Source organism: Bidens hawaiensis, unplaced genomic scaffold, assembly GCF_021521415.1.
Source record: "Bidens hawaiensis isolate Kalapana, Puna unplaced genomic scaffold, B.hawaiensis_p1.1 tig00038052_1, whole genome shotgun sequence".
Classification (NCBI taxonomy): domain Eukaryota; kingdom Viridiplantae; phylum Streptophyta; class Magnoliopsida; order Asterales; family Asteraceae; genus Bidens; species Bidens hawaiensis.
This window is the reverse complement of record NW_027496658.1, coordinates 109469-125460: the sequence shown is the minus strand read 5'-3', so window position 1 is coordinate 125460 and position 15992 is coordinate 109469. Positions and strand designations below refer to the sequence as shown.

Genomic DNA, 15992 nt, shown 5'->3' with positions numbered 1-15992 from the left:
GAAAAAAAAAGGCATGTTTAAAAGAAAAAAAAAACAGATGTTGAATTACCACAAGACGCCACCTAACCTGTTCAGATTATTGAAGTGAAACCTGCAAACTTTTTATATATGTGAAAACAAAATAAAATGTCTAAAATAAAGAGTAGATAAATGGTGGAGATGGACATATATCATGGTACATTCATACTTTTTAGTTTTGGGGTTTTGAGTATCGTTATCAGCTTCAATTCAATTCACCTAACAAAAGTTGTGATTAATACAAGTACACGCATTATATGGAAATAACACTTTTATAAGACATGAACAGATGAGTAAATGGTACGGCTACCGGGTGCCGGTATTTAACCGGTACCAAAATGAGCATTTCACTAAGCGAAACTAGTCTTCCAGTACCAATACCAGTACCAAGTTCTTTAGAAAATCAGAATCGGTACTGGTACGGTGGTACCGGTATTCACCAAATATTTTCTTATGATACCGATACTAAACCAAGAATTTTCGGTCCAGAAGTTTTATGAAAATCCGGATTGTTAGTATCGGGATCAATACCGATATAGTATCAAACTCATACTTATTACCATATATAATGAATAAAAAACCTAATAAGGAAACGTTTCGTCTTCTTTTTCTTTTCTTTTTTTTTATCTTCATCAAGTTCTTTTTTTTGTTTATCTTCAAGTATAAACAGTTAAAACACTTATGAGTTAGAAAATCTCTCACAATGGTCAGAATTTTTTTTAATTATGTATATATAGAAAAAATGGCCTGGTTTGGCTGTTTGGTTGGGTCATATATCAAACAAAATATCACAAATAAAAAAATATTGTGAAATGTCATTAAAAAGATATAATATATTAAAGCTATTCTATATGGGTATACATTTTTTTTAATATAACCATAAGTTCATAACATCATTTAGTTTCATACTCTTAAGTAAGTCGTTCTCAATGAAACAAATACAACTATCATATAAATTCTCATCACTCATTCAATTGCACAAATTAGATTTCACGTACTTCATCACTGAAAAGTATCTTTCAGCAATTACGGTTACGATGGTAATACGAGACTAACTTCAATAAACGATACACCAATGAAAATAAATGGTGTTTTTCTTTTTGAGAAATCTTTCAATTATGAGATCCAATATTATTTCTTCATACAAGATTCAAAATTCAAATCAAATCATCATTATCATTATTCATCACTAACAAACTAAATTAACATTAATAAAATCCAAATATCATAACTAAAAAGTAAACCAATGACAAATTAAGCACTAAATTTAAAAGAGTTTTAACTAAAAATAAACTAATCAAGCAAATTGGGCATTAAAAAAATTTTAAAATATTAATTTACATAGTAAAATAAATCAAGCCAATTTGTTCTTAAAAATACTGGCAGGTTGTAATTGGTTAAATGAAAACTATGAAAAGAAATCACATTTTCTAATGTACAAACCTAAAACTGGACGACTCACAACTGTCGATTGGAGTTTGAACAATTGGACGACAAACTGCCATTGGTCGATTGTCGACTTGTCGTTCGGTGATTTTGATTCTAGACGACAACTCGATTACTAACTTCAATGAATTTGGATCCACTTGTTTTTAATTAGGTTAGATGTAGATTGGATTAAGAGTTTGAGACTTGAGTTTAAAAATTAGATATAGATTGATTGGACATTTGAACTTAAATTTTTACCACCATTTAGCCAGTTTTCTCTTATAAAATTGGCCTTTCAAAAAAAAAAAGATTGAGCTTAATTTCAGTTAAACCCAATTTAATTGGATAATTATTATATATATATATATATATATATATATATATATATATATATATTAAAAGAGAACATAGTTTACCAAAAACGTGCATTGCCTGTTGTAATTTATGCTTCTTTGGTTGTAAATGACGTTTTAAAAGTTGTACATGTTGCTATTAAATCGTAGCGTCCTTTTTTTCAGCTTTAAATATTTGTATGTCTGGCATTGTGTGTCGTACATCTTCTTTGGTTTCTGGCTGTGACGCGTGGAACTTGGGAACAGACACCTGTCTCCTCCTTTTGGTTACCTACTTAGGCTGAGGGGTGTGGGGCTTCAACGGGGGCGCTAGAGCCCCTCCGCTCGCGCCCCCAGGCGCTAACACCACACCACCAGGGCGCTAGCGGGGGCGCTAACGGAAAAAAAAAGAGAGAGGCGTGAGCTGGTTAGCGGCTGAAGAGAGAGAGAAACTTGCATTGGGTTTAGAAAAAGAGCCGTTGGGCTCTTAAATATTAAAAAAAAATATTTTCTTAAACTATAAATATATACCTTTATAAAATATACTTTATTTCACAATTATACACCTTTACTCCTAAAATCCTCTCAAAACTAACATAAAAAAAATGTCGTGGTACTCGTCTGATTCCAACTCCTCCGAAGAGGATGATTTGCTTCTTCATGTAGGGGGAGTTTTGACCGCAACCGTGGTGGATCTCTTGCAAAATCAAGCCCATCAACCTCGAGTCCCGAGAGTTGGAGCACCACCTCGTGATCGTGATCGATCGGGTGCTAACGATACTTTGATTAGGCATTATTTTAGCCCTCAACCGGTATACGAGGAGTCGGATTTTCGAACTCGTTTCCGAATGAGCAGACAATTGTTCATGCGTATAGCAAGTGATTTAGAGGCACGGTATCCCTTTTTTCAACAAAGGGAGGATGCTAGGGGTCTCCCCGGTTTTACCTCTCTTCAAAAATGCACGGCTGCTATCCGTCAATTAGCGTACGGCATCTCGTCGGACGCTTTGGATGAGTATTTACAGATGTCGAAAAGGGTTGCACGTGAATCCCTTCATTTTTTCTACCAAGGTAAAAAACATTAATTTTAGTTTTCATTAAATATTTATTACATTTTTTAATATATATTATATGTTTATAGATTATTTTATATACGTAGGAGTCATATCGATTTACTCTCGGAGATATCTGCGTAAACCTACAATGTATGACATCCAACACATATATGAGGTGCACGCAGAAAAACATGGTTTTCCTGGGATGCTAGGTAGCATCGATTATACGCATGTTGGATGAGCTATGTGTCCAACGGCCTAGCGAGGTCAGTTCCACCGTGGTGATCATAAAGGGCCGACTCTTATACTTGAGGCGGCGGTGTCACAGGATCTTTGGTTTTGGCATGCTTTTTTTGGTGTTGCTGGGTCAAATAACGACCTTAATGTTATCGATCAGTCACATTTGATCAACGACCTTATCGACGGGGTTGAACCACCTCAATCTTTTGTTGCAAATGGAGAACTCTTCAAGTACGGGTACTATCTGGTCGATGGTATTTACAACGAATGGGCTTTGTTAGTTCAAGCTTTTACAGATCCAATCGCCGATAAACGGAAGTATTTTACGAAGAAGCAAAAGTCTGCTAGAAAAGATATTGAAAGAGCTTTTGGAGTTCTGAAAAAACAATATTATGTGCTGGCGAACCCGATACGTTATTGGACTCGGGAGAGGATAATGAACGTCGTCTACACGTGTCTGATCCTACACAACATGACGTTAGAAGACGAGGGCAAAGCTATCTGCCAAAACTACCAAGGTGACATTCCGCCACAACCGTCCACAATCAGTGATCAACAAAGACTTCATAACATAGCAAATATCAAGAGCCGTGAGATACACGGGAATCTTCGACATGAGTTGGTTGAACATTTGTGGGCGAGGCGACCCGATGATCTTGTATTAGATTAGTGTTATTATTAAGTATTATTGTTTGTTTAATTTTTAGTATGTTTTTTTTTGTAATTTGAATTTTAGATATTAATGTGTTTTTTTTATTAATGTGTGTTTTTTTAATAATTTATGAGTTTTTTTAATAATACGTTGTTTGAATATATTTATAAAAAAATAAAAAAAAAAATTTTCGCTGGAGCCCCTGCTGGAGCCCCTCCACACCAGGGGCCAGGGCTCCAACGGGGGCTCCAACAACCCCCTTATCAAGTTTCTCTCTCTGCCACACGTCATAATATTATTGGTTGGAGCCCCCACTAAAGCCCCCATTAAAGCCCCCCACACCCCTTAGTCTAAGGCTGAGGGGTGTGGGGCTTCAACGGGGGCGCTAGAGCCCCTCCGCTCGCGCCCCCAGGCGCTAACACCACACCACCAGGGCGCTAGCGGGGGCGCTAACGCTAAAAACAATGCAGGCGTGAGCCGGTTAGCGGGAGAAGAGAGAGGGCTGCACAACTTTTGATGGTTTTTTGACCGTTGGGAGCCGAACAAACAAAAAAAAAAAATATTTTCCTATATTTTTATACCAAAACTTCAAACCTTCACCCAAAATCAATTCATCTTCTCAATTTTTTAAAAAAAAAAATGGCTGGAAATTGGTTCCCAAACCTTGATTCAGATTATCTTGACGATGATTTATGGTCGTCACCGCACCAACCGATGTTTTATTCGGAGCCGTAAGAATCATCCGGCTTTCAACCATCCAACACACAACCGTCTCCTAACTTTGTTGTTCCGGAGACACAAGAATCACACGGTGAAGCTACGGGACCAAAAAGACGCGTCCACCGGAAAAAACAAGTTGCAACGGACGGGTCGGGACCGGCTTCGGCTCCGAGGACGAAACGGAAAGCCACTCCGTGGTCATCGGATGAGAAGGAAGCCTTGTGTCAGGCTTGGATAGTCATTTCTGAGGATCGGCGTTGCGGTAATTGTTTTAACGTTTTTAAAAATGATTTTTAATAAAAAAGTTAAATAAAAAAGTTAAATGGAAATCTAATTTATTTAGTCATTTTGCAGCCGACTACCAAAAGAGCAAGATTTTTTGGACAAAGGTTAGGGAGACGTTCTACATGCTCGTTGGGAGTACAGAGCGGAACGCCGATATGATTTAGGGTCGGTGGTCCGAAATCAGAAAATTTGTCGGCTTGTTTACTAATCTTTTCAACAGGAACAGCGGTCGTATGAGACCAAGTGGCAGTGATGATTTGGCGGTTTACAATTTCACGGTCGAAGAGTGGAAGCAGGAGTGTTTGCGGAGGTATGTGATGGTGAAGATGTGGGACGATTTAAAGTTGGGGGAGAGGTTGAAAAGGTGTTCCAAGTGGGTTGAGCTGGTGGCGCCGGACTTTGATGCGGAAGTAAGGCCGAAACGGACTAAAACTAGTTCGTCTGGAGCGTATAGCACTTCAACCGGGTCGGATTGCCGCGTTGGATTCGACCTAAACATTGCGGAGGAGGAAACGTCTTCACCGCCGAGGAGGTGGCCATTGGGAAGGGACGCCAAGGGGAAAAAACCGGCTGAGGGGGAAGCCGTAAACATCGCCAATCTTGTTGAATCCCTCAATAAATTCAACAAAACCATGGAGGTGGTCTCTTATGACAAAAAGGAAAAAAGTCGAATGAGAGATTTGGACTTTCTTACTAGAGACTTCAGTAACCTAAATCCGGTTGATCAAATGCTAATGGAAAAGCAAAAGGAACGTATCCGAAAGAGGTTGATCGAAGAAGACCAAGCCGAAAAATAAGAAGAATGTTTTTTTAGTACTTTAATTTTTATTTTATTTTTAGATATTAATGTGTGTTTTTTTAATAATTTATGAGTTTTTTTAATAATACGTTGTTTGAATATATTTATAAAAAAATAAAAAAAAATTCGCTGGAGCCCCTGCTGGAGCCCCTCCACACCAGGGCCAGAGACTCCAACGAGGGCTCCAACACCCCCCTTATCCAGTTTCTCTCTCTGCCACACGTCATAATATTATTGGTTGGAGCCCCCATTAAAGCCCCCCACACCCCTCAGCCTTATAAGTACTACCCCTTTTACTTTTCCACATGATCACATTGCCACCCTTATCTTCTCAATAATTAGTGTTTGTACATATTTAGAAACCATCCAAAGTCATATAATTAGTGTCAAATGAATTATAACGGCCTCACTGTAGAATAATAACTTATCTTTTTTCATCATAGTTAAGGATGACTAACGTTTGATTTTGATCAGTGGTGAAGCTTGGGCTTCGTCACGGGGGTGACTGAAGTCACGCACTTAAAAATTTTTGATTCATCGATTCGGGTTGGATCAAACAATATGACATCTATATATCTATTTTTTTCATTTATTCAAATGATTGTTCTTACAATAAAAAAACTAGATAGTTTTTTAACCAACATATACCTAAACTACTCATAATAATGCGAGAGTCGAGAGGAATGGTGAGTACCTTAGAAGAAGAATTACAAAGCAGCTCGACGACCTTTAAGATTTTTGAAAATCCAAACCCTAATCAATCTCCATTTTTTTATGTTGTTTAAACAAGTTTTTGTTTTTACAAATAGCCCCCTCAATTTTGAGTTTTATAAAAACAAAACTTTTATAATTCGACTACTATTTTATCACTTTTGTTTATAAAAACTGTGAGGTTTTATAAAAAAAATCAAACGATGGGGTATTATATTTTAAAAAATTAGTGATGATCGGTAGCGTTTTGAAAATATACATCAAGGGTGACCGCACTTAATACATATAAAAATTTTCGGGAAAAATCGCAAAACTTACCATACTAACTAAAAAAACGGCAGTGACTGAGGCCATCCCGGGTCCCCAAAAAGCTGCGCCCCTTATTTTGATAGTTTTAAAGTCAAATTGTTAGTAATGTTATTCGCCATTGTAAACTAAACCACCCCCTTTGAGAATTAAAACAAACCATAGCAAATTACTACTAAAGATTTGGCTTTAGATTGATTTCACGATTTGGGCTCATAGGACTTTTTAATAAAAACAATGCATTTGAGACTATCAGAATAAAAAAGCGATAATGTTTCAATTATTAAAGCTTAAAAGACCAACTCCATGTGTTGCATTCTTAAACAAAACTCAATCATGTGTATGACACAGATTAAAGTAGTTAAATGTTCAAGTAAAACACAAAAAAAGGCGCATGGTCCAAACCCTATAGGATCTAGTCCATTTTTTCTTACAAATTCGAATATAAATCGTAAATTAAACCATTTACTACAAGATTAAAATTCCTATATTGACTAACCGAATGGTTTCAAACCGAACCCTAGACACCCACAATCATATTTTATACTCCTTCCGTCCCATTTGATTTTTCTAGTCTTTCTTGTTTAACTTTGACCGACAATATTTTTTTTTGTGTTATATAATACTTGATGTAAAATATATGAATGGATTGGGTTTTAAACGTATTTTACATTGATATAATTTTCATCAAGTATTATATGACACGAACAAAAAAATTTACGGTCAACGTTGCAAAAAAAAAGACTTAAAAATTCAAACTATGACACTTATAATGTTACGGAGTGAGTAATAATAAAAACCACATCTATATATAAAATACAAGTAGAGTTTTAACTTAGTTTGAAGTTTTTAACCGTTCTCTTTTGCCCAAAAGTAAAGTGGAAGGACAGAAATTAAAAAAAGAGTGCTGGTGTCTTTTTTAATCCTCCAACTTCAGCTCAGAAAGTGGCATCAGTCTCTGCTCATAAGTCATTATCATCTCTATCTCTACGACGATATTATTATTATTATTATTATTATTCACCCAATTTCCAAGCGTTGTTCAATTTCATGTAAGTTCGTTCCTCATCACCCATGGAATCATGGATGCTGCTTCATTATTCATTCCACTTAATTCATTTACAGTTTCTTTTCTTACCTCTGTGTGTATTTCATTTGATGATTTTTTTTATCTTATATAGCATTATGATGAATGATAATTAGGGCTTCTTACATTCATCACTTTCCCTTGCTCAAACTCTTGTAACTTACAATCATCCAATATTTATTTAGTCTTCAGATATGCTTTTTTTTTTAAGTTATCACCAGTATTGGATGAATACCATACCACTAGCTTTTATTATTATTATTATTATGAGCCCACAGGTATCTACATACATATTGGAATACGTTATTCCTTAATAATCTGATCATAGACATTTTGCACAAATTGCGGATTCTGTTTGTTTGCTACCTCATTTTATATGTTCTAGGTTATAGACTGACTGATTATCGCAATTTCACAGCGTTTTCAAGACATAGAAGAAGCACACAGAAATGGTACAGGGAGTGAAAACTAAGATCAAGAGAACTCCCTCGGTTCAACTCAGTTACATAATAGATATTATAGAGATTAAACCATGGCCTCCGTCTCAATCACTGAGATCCATTCGTTCCGCTTTGATTCAATGGGAACACGCTGATAAAACTTCAGGGACTACGAAACCAGTCACCCCTTTACTTGCTTCCACTTCCGGAGTCGGTGATGGTAAAATTGAGTTCAATGAATCTTTTAAGCTCAATTTCACATTGCTAAGAGAAATGCCAATTAAGGCTGGAGACGGTGACGTGTTTTTGAAAAACTGTATCGAGTTTAATATGTATGAACCGCGGAGGGATAAAAGCGTTAAAGGTCAGTTATTGGCTACTGCTGTTGTGGATTTTGCAGAGTATGGTGTTGTGAAAGACGGTTTGGTTGTTAGTGTGCCTATGAACTGCAAGAGGGCGTTTAGTAACACGGTTAAACCGATGTTGTTTTTGAAAATTGAAGCGGCTAATCGTGTGAGATCTGTGTCAATGGATAGAAACTCGTCTGAGTGTTTAAATGAGGAACATGTTGAAGAAACCGAGAGTACTTCTGTTACTGATGATGATGTTTCCTCACAGTCTTCCATGGCTGCAGCATCTTTGACTTCACGGTCAAACGTTAGTCCAAATGTTCAAAAAACAGTTGCTGAGTCGGTGGCTGAAACAAATGAAGAAATGGGATCTGTAAAGGCAATGGAATCGCGGGTCGATGATGAAAGTCAAAATGTACAAGAAAGTCAAAGTGAACAAAAAAGTCAAACCATAGGAGATCATGAGGTCAGCATCGTAAGTGGTGATCGGTTTAGAAAGGTTAAATCTACCGGATCGTGGAGGTCAAACAAGATCGGGGAAAAAGTCAAAGATGTGAAGTTACAGCAATTGGAGCACAGGGTACAAAGTCTTGAAGGTGAGCTGAGAGAAGCTGCTGCTATTGAAGTTGGACTTTACTCAATAGTTGCAGAACACGGGAGTTCAGTTAGCAAAGTCCATGCACCAGCTAGGCGTCTTTCTCGGCTGTACCTGCACGCGTGTAAAGAAAATTCTCAATCCAGAAGAGCAAGTTCAGCAAGAAGCATTGTTTCAGGGTTGATTTTGGTGGCAAAAGCGTGCGGAAACGATGTTCCAAGGTACTTTGTTGTAAACTAAACAAATTCCTTTAATACCATGAAATTGCCAACTAATTACATCTACTTTGTAACACAGGTTAACTTTCTGGATGTCAAACTGTGTTGTACTAAGAGCAATTATATACATTACTTTCGAGCAAGAACACAAATCCCTTTCTTCAAGCAAAAAGAATGGCATCAAGGGTAATAATGACATTAAATCTTCACTCAAATGGAAGAAAGAATGGGAAAATCCTTGTAATTTTACCTCAGCACTGGAAAAAGTTGAATCTTGGATCTTTTCACGGATTATCGAGTCAGTTTGGTGGCAGGTTGTTTCGTTATCACAAATTACTCATTAATTTAAGTTAGATATTATGCACATATGTGTATTACTAACTTGATTCTGTTGAATTTTCCAGACTTTGACTCCATATATGCAATCAGCAGCTGCGAAAGCTATAATAAGAATTGTAGATTCTGAATCTAGTAAATCGAAATTCTTTAAAAAAAAATCGAGTCCACGTACTCAAGAACAAGCAAACTTCTCAATGGAGCTTTGGAAGACAGCTTTCATGGATGCTTGTGAAAGAATTTGTCCCGTTCGAGCTGGTGGACACGATTGTGGTTGCTTACCTGTTCTTTCCAGACTAGTAACTTCAAAAAAATATACAATATCCTGCTTTACAACATCAACTGTTTTACCTGTTTATAATATTATTTTTAAAATTTTTTTTCTAGGTTATGGAACAATGCATGGCTAGATTAGATGTGGCTATGTTTAATGCAATTCTTCGTGAGTCTGCTGATGATGTTCCAACCGACCCTGTATCGGACCCGATCAGTGATGCAAGAGTCCTTCCTATTTCATCAGGGAAAGCAAGTTTTGGGGCTGGTGCACAGCTTAAAAATGCGGTTAGTAAAACCAAATTAACATATGCTTCATATGTAGCTTTTGAACTTGGAAGTGTATTCTTTTGGTCAAATGCAGATAGGAAACTGGTCAAGGTGGCTGACAGATCTATTTGGTATTGACGATGATGATGTGTGTGAAAATGAGAATGATGACACGAAAACAAAAGACAAATCTTTTCATCTCCTTAATGCATTGAGTGACCTCATGATGCTTCCTAAAGATTTGCTCTTAAGTAGCACAGTTAGAAAAGAGGTTTGCTATTCTGAATAAAAATTTACACTTATTTTTTTCACAAATTAAATATATTTAATTTGTGTTCTATAAGGTTTGCCCTACTTTTGGTGCACCATTAATAAAGAGGATACTTGATACCTTCGTCCCAGATGAGTTTTGCCCCGACCGGATACCTGTGGTGGTTCTTGAAGCCCTAGATTCAGAGGTAAACTACCCAATAAAAGCAATTTATTACAAATGGAATAATAAACTTAACACAAACATTTCTTAAACTATTGAATTTCTAGGATTCATTTGAGGATGGCAAAGATTGTGTGACCAGTCTCCCCTGTGCAGCAGCTTCTGTTGTGTATAATCCACCGCCTGCATCTTCAATAAGACACATACTAGGAGATGGTGTGAGCCGAACTCAGTTGACCCGCAGCGGGTCAATCTTGAGAAAGGCAAACACGAGTGATGATGAACTCGATGAATTGTGTTCCCCCTTGACAGCCATTATTGATGGTTCTCGGGGATCACCTGCTGCAACAAAGTCCATCTGGAGATCAAAGGATACAACCACCAACGGTAGTGTTCGATATCAACTTCTTAAAGAGGTATGGATCAATAATGAACAGTGATACGCAAGTTTCGAAGGCTGTGATGTCTTAAAACGACACGAAGACAGTTGGATTGAAGGTGAATGTAAATATTTGCAAGCATATGGAATAATTGGGCAGATCATATTTTGTTATTGAGTTAGCTGCCGGTTTACCAACTTTGAAAATTTTTATTATATGTGAAGTTGTAGCTTGTAATGGTTTAGTCTTGGCCTTCCTATGATTCATATGTATGGTTATGTGCAATTATGTAATTTTACATGCACTGTTTGAGTAAGCTCTTAGAATAATTTTGGATACAAAACCACCACCTTTAGCTGGGTTCTTTGGCATTTGATAATACCTAGTCATAATATTTGTTGGGGACATATTTTATTCTTATGTATGGTAGTTAAAACCAAACAGACACTTGGTAATGCACTATTTCAACCTTTCACTAACTCAAGTTAAGAGAACCCAAGATTATGTAATCAAGAAAGGTTGTGTTATTAGGGGAGTGACCTGGTTTAGTTCTGAGAACCAGGCTCTGTCAACTTATGAGTTATGAATATGGTAAACCGGTGTCTTTATGCCATGAACTCGCGAGGGAATGACCCCAAGTCATGACAGATGAGATACACTTTCTGGTATACACATTTAGTTAATCGTTGAGCCACGTTCAAAGAACATGTATAGTGATCAGGAACTCTTTAAGCATTTAAAAAATGAGCCTAAAGCTCAACTGATCCTACAACTTTGGTACAATATTTGAGTCTTAAACTTGGTTTTTGTAGTTTTGAATTTGGTATAAATAAATGTTAGCTCTTTCATGTAAAGTTACCAAGTACAAATACACACTTTTGAATTCCATCTTCCACCAAAGATGACTCTTGGTAAATGCAATTTTGTAAATTTCCATGAAAGCAGTATATCATTTAATGGCTTCATAGCAAGTCAAAGAAGGCATATCATTCAATGATACTATAGCCAAATCAATGTCTTCACTTTTGGGACATTACATAACCAAGTTGATAGCCAAAGTGGGGTAGCCATACCATTCTAACCAACACCAGATACATTGCAGCCATCCTAAATCCAAGTTGCCAAATTGAGCCTATAGAACATGTCATCTTTTAAGTTTCACCAGAATGTTAAAAATATAAAAAGACAAATATAATAAAATATTAGAGGGCAAACTTGAATTATGTAAAACACAAAATTGATATACCGAGTACATTTCTCGGCCATGTCTGAGACTACATTATATATTACATAAAACCAACACTCCGGTCGGGGACTAACTGAACAACAAAAATTATTCTCTCAAAAATTGTAACTCAGGATATTATAGCAAATGCTAAATCCACAAAACTATATTACACTCGTAACACTTGTATATTGTTTCGCCGAACATAAAGTAGTTAACTGCAAGAATCATACACTCAACTTCTGTGAAGAGCTGAGAGCATTCATGTGTTGAAGATGAAGAGCTGCTAGTAGCCCTTGCCATGTTTCTCCAGGTGCACCAGCCACATTGAAATTTAGAAGCTTCCTTTGCTTCTTGTAATACTCCTCCAATGGCTTGTTCTGCAAGTAAAGTTCACATTTAAGTCTCATAATTAGAGCTGTTAATTCATAGAATCATAGTGCTAAGACTGAAGTGTACCATAGATTTGTGCACGCTGTGAATATCTTGATAATGCAGTAGATGTGTCTTCTGCAAGCCGGCTTCTGTGGATTTGAAGTTTAAGACCAAATCAACATCTGCAACTTGGTCAAGAATCTCCTGTTAAAAATAAACAACCATTAGCTTCCTTTTCTTTAACAAAAATCAAAATAACATCATCCATAAAAACCCAACTTACCGCTTGTGTTCTTGTTCGAGGAATGCCATCCAGAATGAAGCCAGTTTCACCCCTGTAAAACCCTTCTTCCAACCTCTTTGATAACAAACCGAAAATCACCTCCTCCGGCACAAGCTTGCCTTGATTCACAGCATCCGCAATCTAATTTCGATTAAAAGAAACATGAATAAACAAATGAACACTGCCGGCTTTGAGGGGGCGGAAAGAGCGACCACTCGTAGCCCGACCCCCAGGCTGGCCCGAATTTTAAAGGAAAAAAAACATATTTTTAAAGTTTAAACTTACTTACCCAAATCATTTAAGCCATTTTTAAAAAAAAAATTACTTTGCAAAAATAAATCATAACCAATAAGCCTATTTAAAATTTAACTATTTAAACACGATTTACTATTTAAAAATTTAACTGTTTAAACTTTAAACCCAATTTTTTATTAAAAAAAAAACCCATTTTACTAAATAACCAAACTTTTTCTTGCCAAACTTTTAACAATTCTCAGAGACGGCCCAGCAAATGAATCCCTAAAATAAACCCTAATTGTCCAATACAACAGCTTAACAAATAATCAAACTTGAAGAAAATTAAACCAACAAAACAAATAATCATCATCATAATTTAACAAATACATTCACATCAAACAAACAAACAAACCTGTTTATAAAGAGACGATCTAGGGTTAAGTTCTTGACGAACTAGGGTTCCCATGGAAATATGCGGTACTTTTAGAAGCTGCGAAAGCTTCTGGGCGTACATTTGCCTGTTGGTCAACGGATCACCAATCACAACCCACTGCACGCCTCTGCCGGACACCGATCCCAACGAATCCTCCATCTCCGACGAGCTACCGTTGTTGTAATCGTATTCTTCTTCGTCGTCGTAATCGTACTGGAGCTGAGCGGCCGAACCGAATGAACGGCGGTTGGTGTGACTGAACCGGAGTCGCGTGAGTGATCTTAGGCGACAGGCGACGGCCATGGCGGCGGATGGATTAGGGTTTAGACGAACGGACAGACAGACAGAAATCAGGGTTTTCAGTATAATAAAAAGTGGAGATATTAGTTATATTTAATACCCTCCAACTTTTGCTTATTTCTAATACCGTCTCGAAGTTTACCTGGAAAGAGTGTGTGCCAGGTTGAAACTTGAAACTGGACATGACTGAATTAAAACTGAACTCGAAACATATAGAGGATAGAAATGCAAGAGGCGAAGACTAGACTGATATGGGCCTATGGGGTTAGTTGTCTCGGATTGGGTGAGAACCGAATATGAATTTCTTAACCTAAGATTTTTCATATTTAGGATTTTAGTTGAATCAAACTGAAAAGGGACTAGACCAAACCTGAAATCACCCCAAAAATTAAAATTAAGAATGAGAACCGAAATGAATATCAGAATATGTTTAATCAGTCATGTCTCGAGTTTGTCCTACTTTGGACATATGAATTACTTGGTTCATATTGAATCATGTTCGTTATAGTAGAGAAAACCGTGTAAGGCAAAAGAAAAAGATAAACCTTATTGACAGTATTATTTATAATAAGTGACATATTCTTGAATATTGTTGTAGAAAAATGTGTTACTTGAAATTTTCAAATGCTTAACTTTTGGTGTTTAGTTTATACTATATGAAGAATCCTTTTAATTAAGGTTGTTTATATCGGTGGAAAGGGTCTTTGAAAAATATTTATTTGTTTTAAAGAAATGGTCAGAAATATTTATTGTTTTAACCTAGAGTTTAAATCTTTTTAGCTTGAAGATTTTACAACCTAATATTTTATTATTATAAGAGCATCTAAAGAGCTAGCATTTTAAAGATAGTGATATAGACTTATAAGTTGTTAAGGTAAGCATAAAGAATTATAAACAAGTGATCATAATTCATAAGAATGGCAATAATGAGAATTGCCTGTGCTGAAACAATGTGGTTTCATGTGAGTAAACCTAAAAGGTAGTTTATCTAAACTAGTAATGCATACTTGACTACTTCAGCAAAAGATTGAGGGTGAAGATGAAAAATGGTAAATACAAGGTGACATCAATGAAAGTATGAAACAAACGTGTGGTGCATAAAAATTTAAATAACAAGCGGTGGGCTTTTTGTTGGTAGAAATGACAGGTGGAGGGTAGTCCCACGATATAGCGAACATAAATAAAGCTGTGGCACATGACTGACATTTGTAATCTAGTCCACACGGACACCCAAATATTTGAATCGACTTCCAGCCATAAATCTAAAAAAGAGAATCACTTTAGAAAATCACGGAAGTGTTAATACTTTCCGGCTATGAGAAAATCAGCATGAAGTTTTGTTAAAACGTTATTATCAAGTATGCATTGGGCTTTAATTAACGCACGCGTCCCCGCCATGTAGCTCAATTAGTTAACGGGGCGTAAAACTTGGAACAATAACCTAGAGGTCGTGGGTTCGAAACCGATCCTAAGCGCCAATCGCCTTGCCGTTGAGTGAGGCTGATTTGCCTCTCATGTGATGGGCCTGGAACGGTCTGACGTTGGCCGGTTTACGTATCTGGAACAACGTTTTGGAACAATAATTAACGCACGCCTATTAACATCATGCTTTAACTAATAATGACTAGCATCAAGCTTTAAATTATATATTTAATTTTTATTTTTTAAATTAACCAACACAATAAAAGGTAAATAAAAATATAAAACAATTTAAATTAAAATTAAAACAAAAAACATGAAATAATAATAATAATAGGGTGCTGCTAAACGTACCCCCCTACTCTATTTTTACTAAATATACTCCCCCCTGAACTTATTACATAAATTACAATTAGTTTTTAACATTATTTATACACATATTAGTCCTTACAACATTACTTTCATTTGATAACCTCCACTACATATATCAAATTAGAAACTATCAGGTATTACTATTAATTTATTTTTTTAATAATAATATTTTTAATATTAATATTATAAATATTTATAATATCTTTTTTTAATTTTAATAGTATATATATTTATAATATCCTTATTTTACCACTTTATCTTTTACAAAATAAACCAAAAACCCAAAACCCAAAACCCTAAACCCTAAACCCAAAACCCTAAACCCGAAACCGAACCCTAAACCCTAAACCTGAAACCGAACCCTAAACCCTAAAACCGAAACCCTAAACCCGAAACCCGAAACCGAACCCTAAACCCTAA

The 15992-nt window shown here is 36.2% G+C and overlaps 2 protein-coding genes across 2 annotated transcripts; one reads left to right on the top strand and one right to left on the bottom strand.

Annotated features, from left to right (window-relative positions):
- The first annotated feature begins 8076 nt into the window (after positions 1 to 8076).
- LOC143589929 (uncharacterized) lies at positions 8077 to 11358 on the top strand. Its single transcript, XM_077070549.1, has 7 exons — positions 8077 to 9239; positions 9316 to 9550; positions 9641 to 9871; positions 9960 to 10133; positions 10210 to 10386; positions 10460 to 10573; positions 10656 to 11358. The coding sequence occupies exons 1-7, from the start codon at positions 8083 to 8085 to the stop codon at positions 10986 to 10988; spliced, it is 2421 nt and encodes an 806-aa protein (XP_076926664.1). The 5' UTR covers positions 8077 to 8082; the 3' UTR covers positions 10989 to 11358.
- A 765-nt stretch (positions 11359 to 12123) lies between these two features.
- Positions 12124 to 13827, bottom strand: LOC143589928 (putative adenylate kinase 7, mitochondrial). Its single transcript, XM_077070548.1, has 4 exons — positions 13461 to 13827; positions 12812 to 12952; positions 12613 to 12732; positions 12124 to 12533 (listed from the first exon to the last, which is right to left on the bottom strand). Exons 1-4 carry the CDS (start codon positions 13782 to 13784, stop codon positions 12381 to 12383), a joined length of 738 nt encoding a protein of 245 aa, XP_076926663.1. The 5' UTR covers positions 13785 to 13827; the 3' UTR covers positions 12124 to 12380.
- Between the last annotated feature and the right edge of the window lie 2165 nt (positions 13828 to 15992).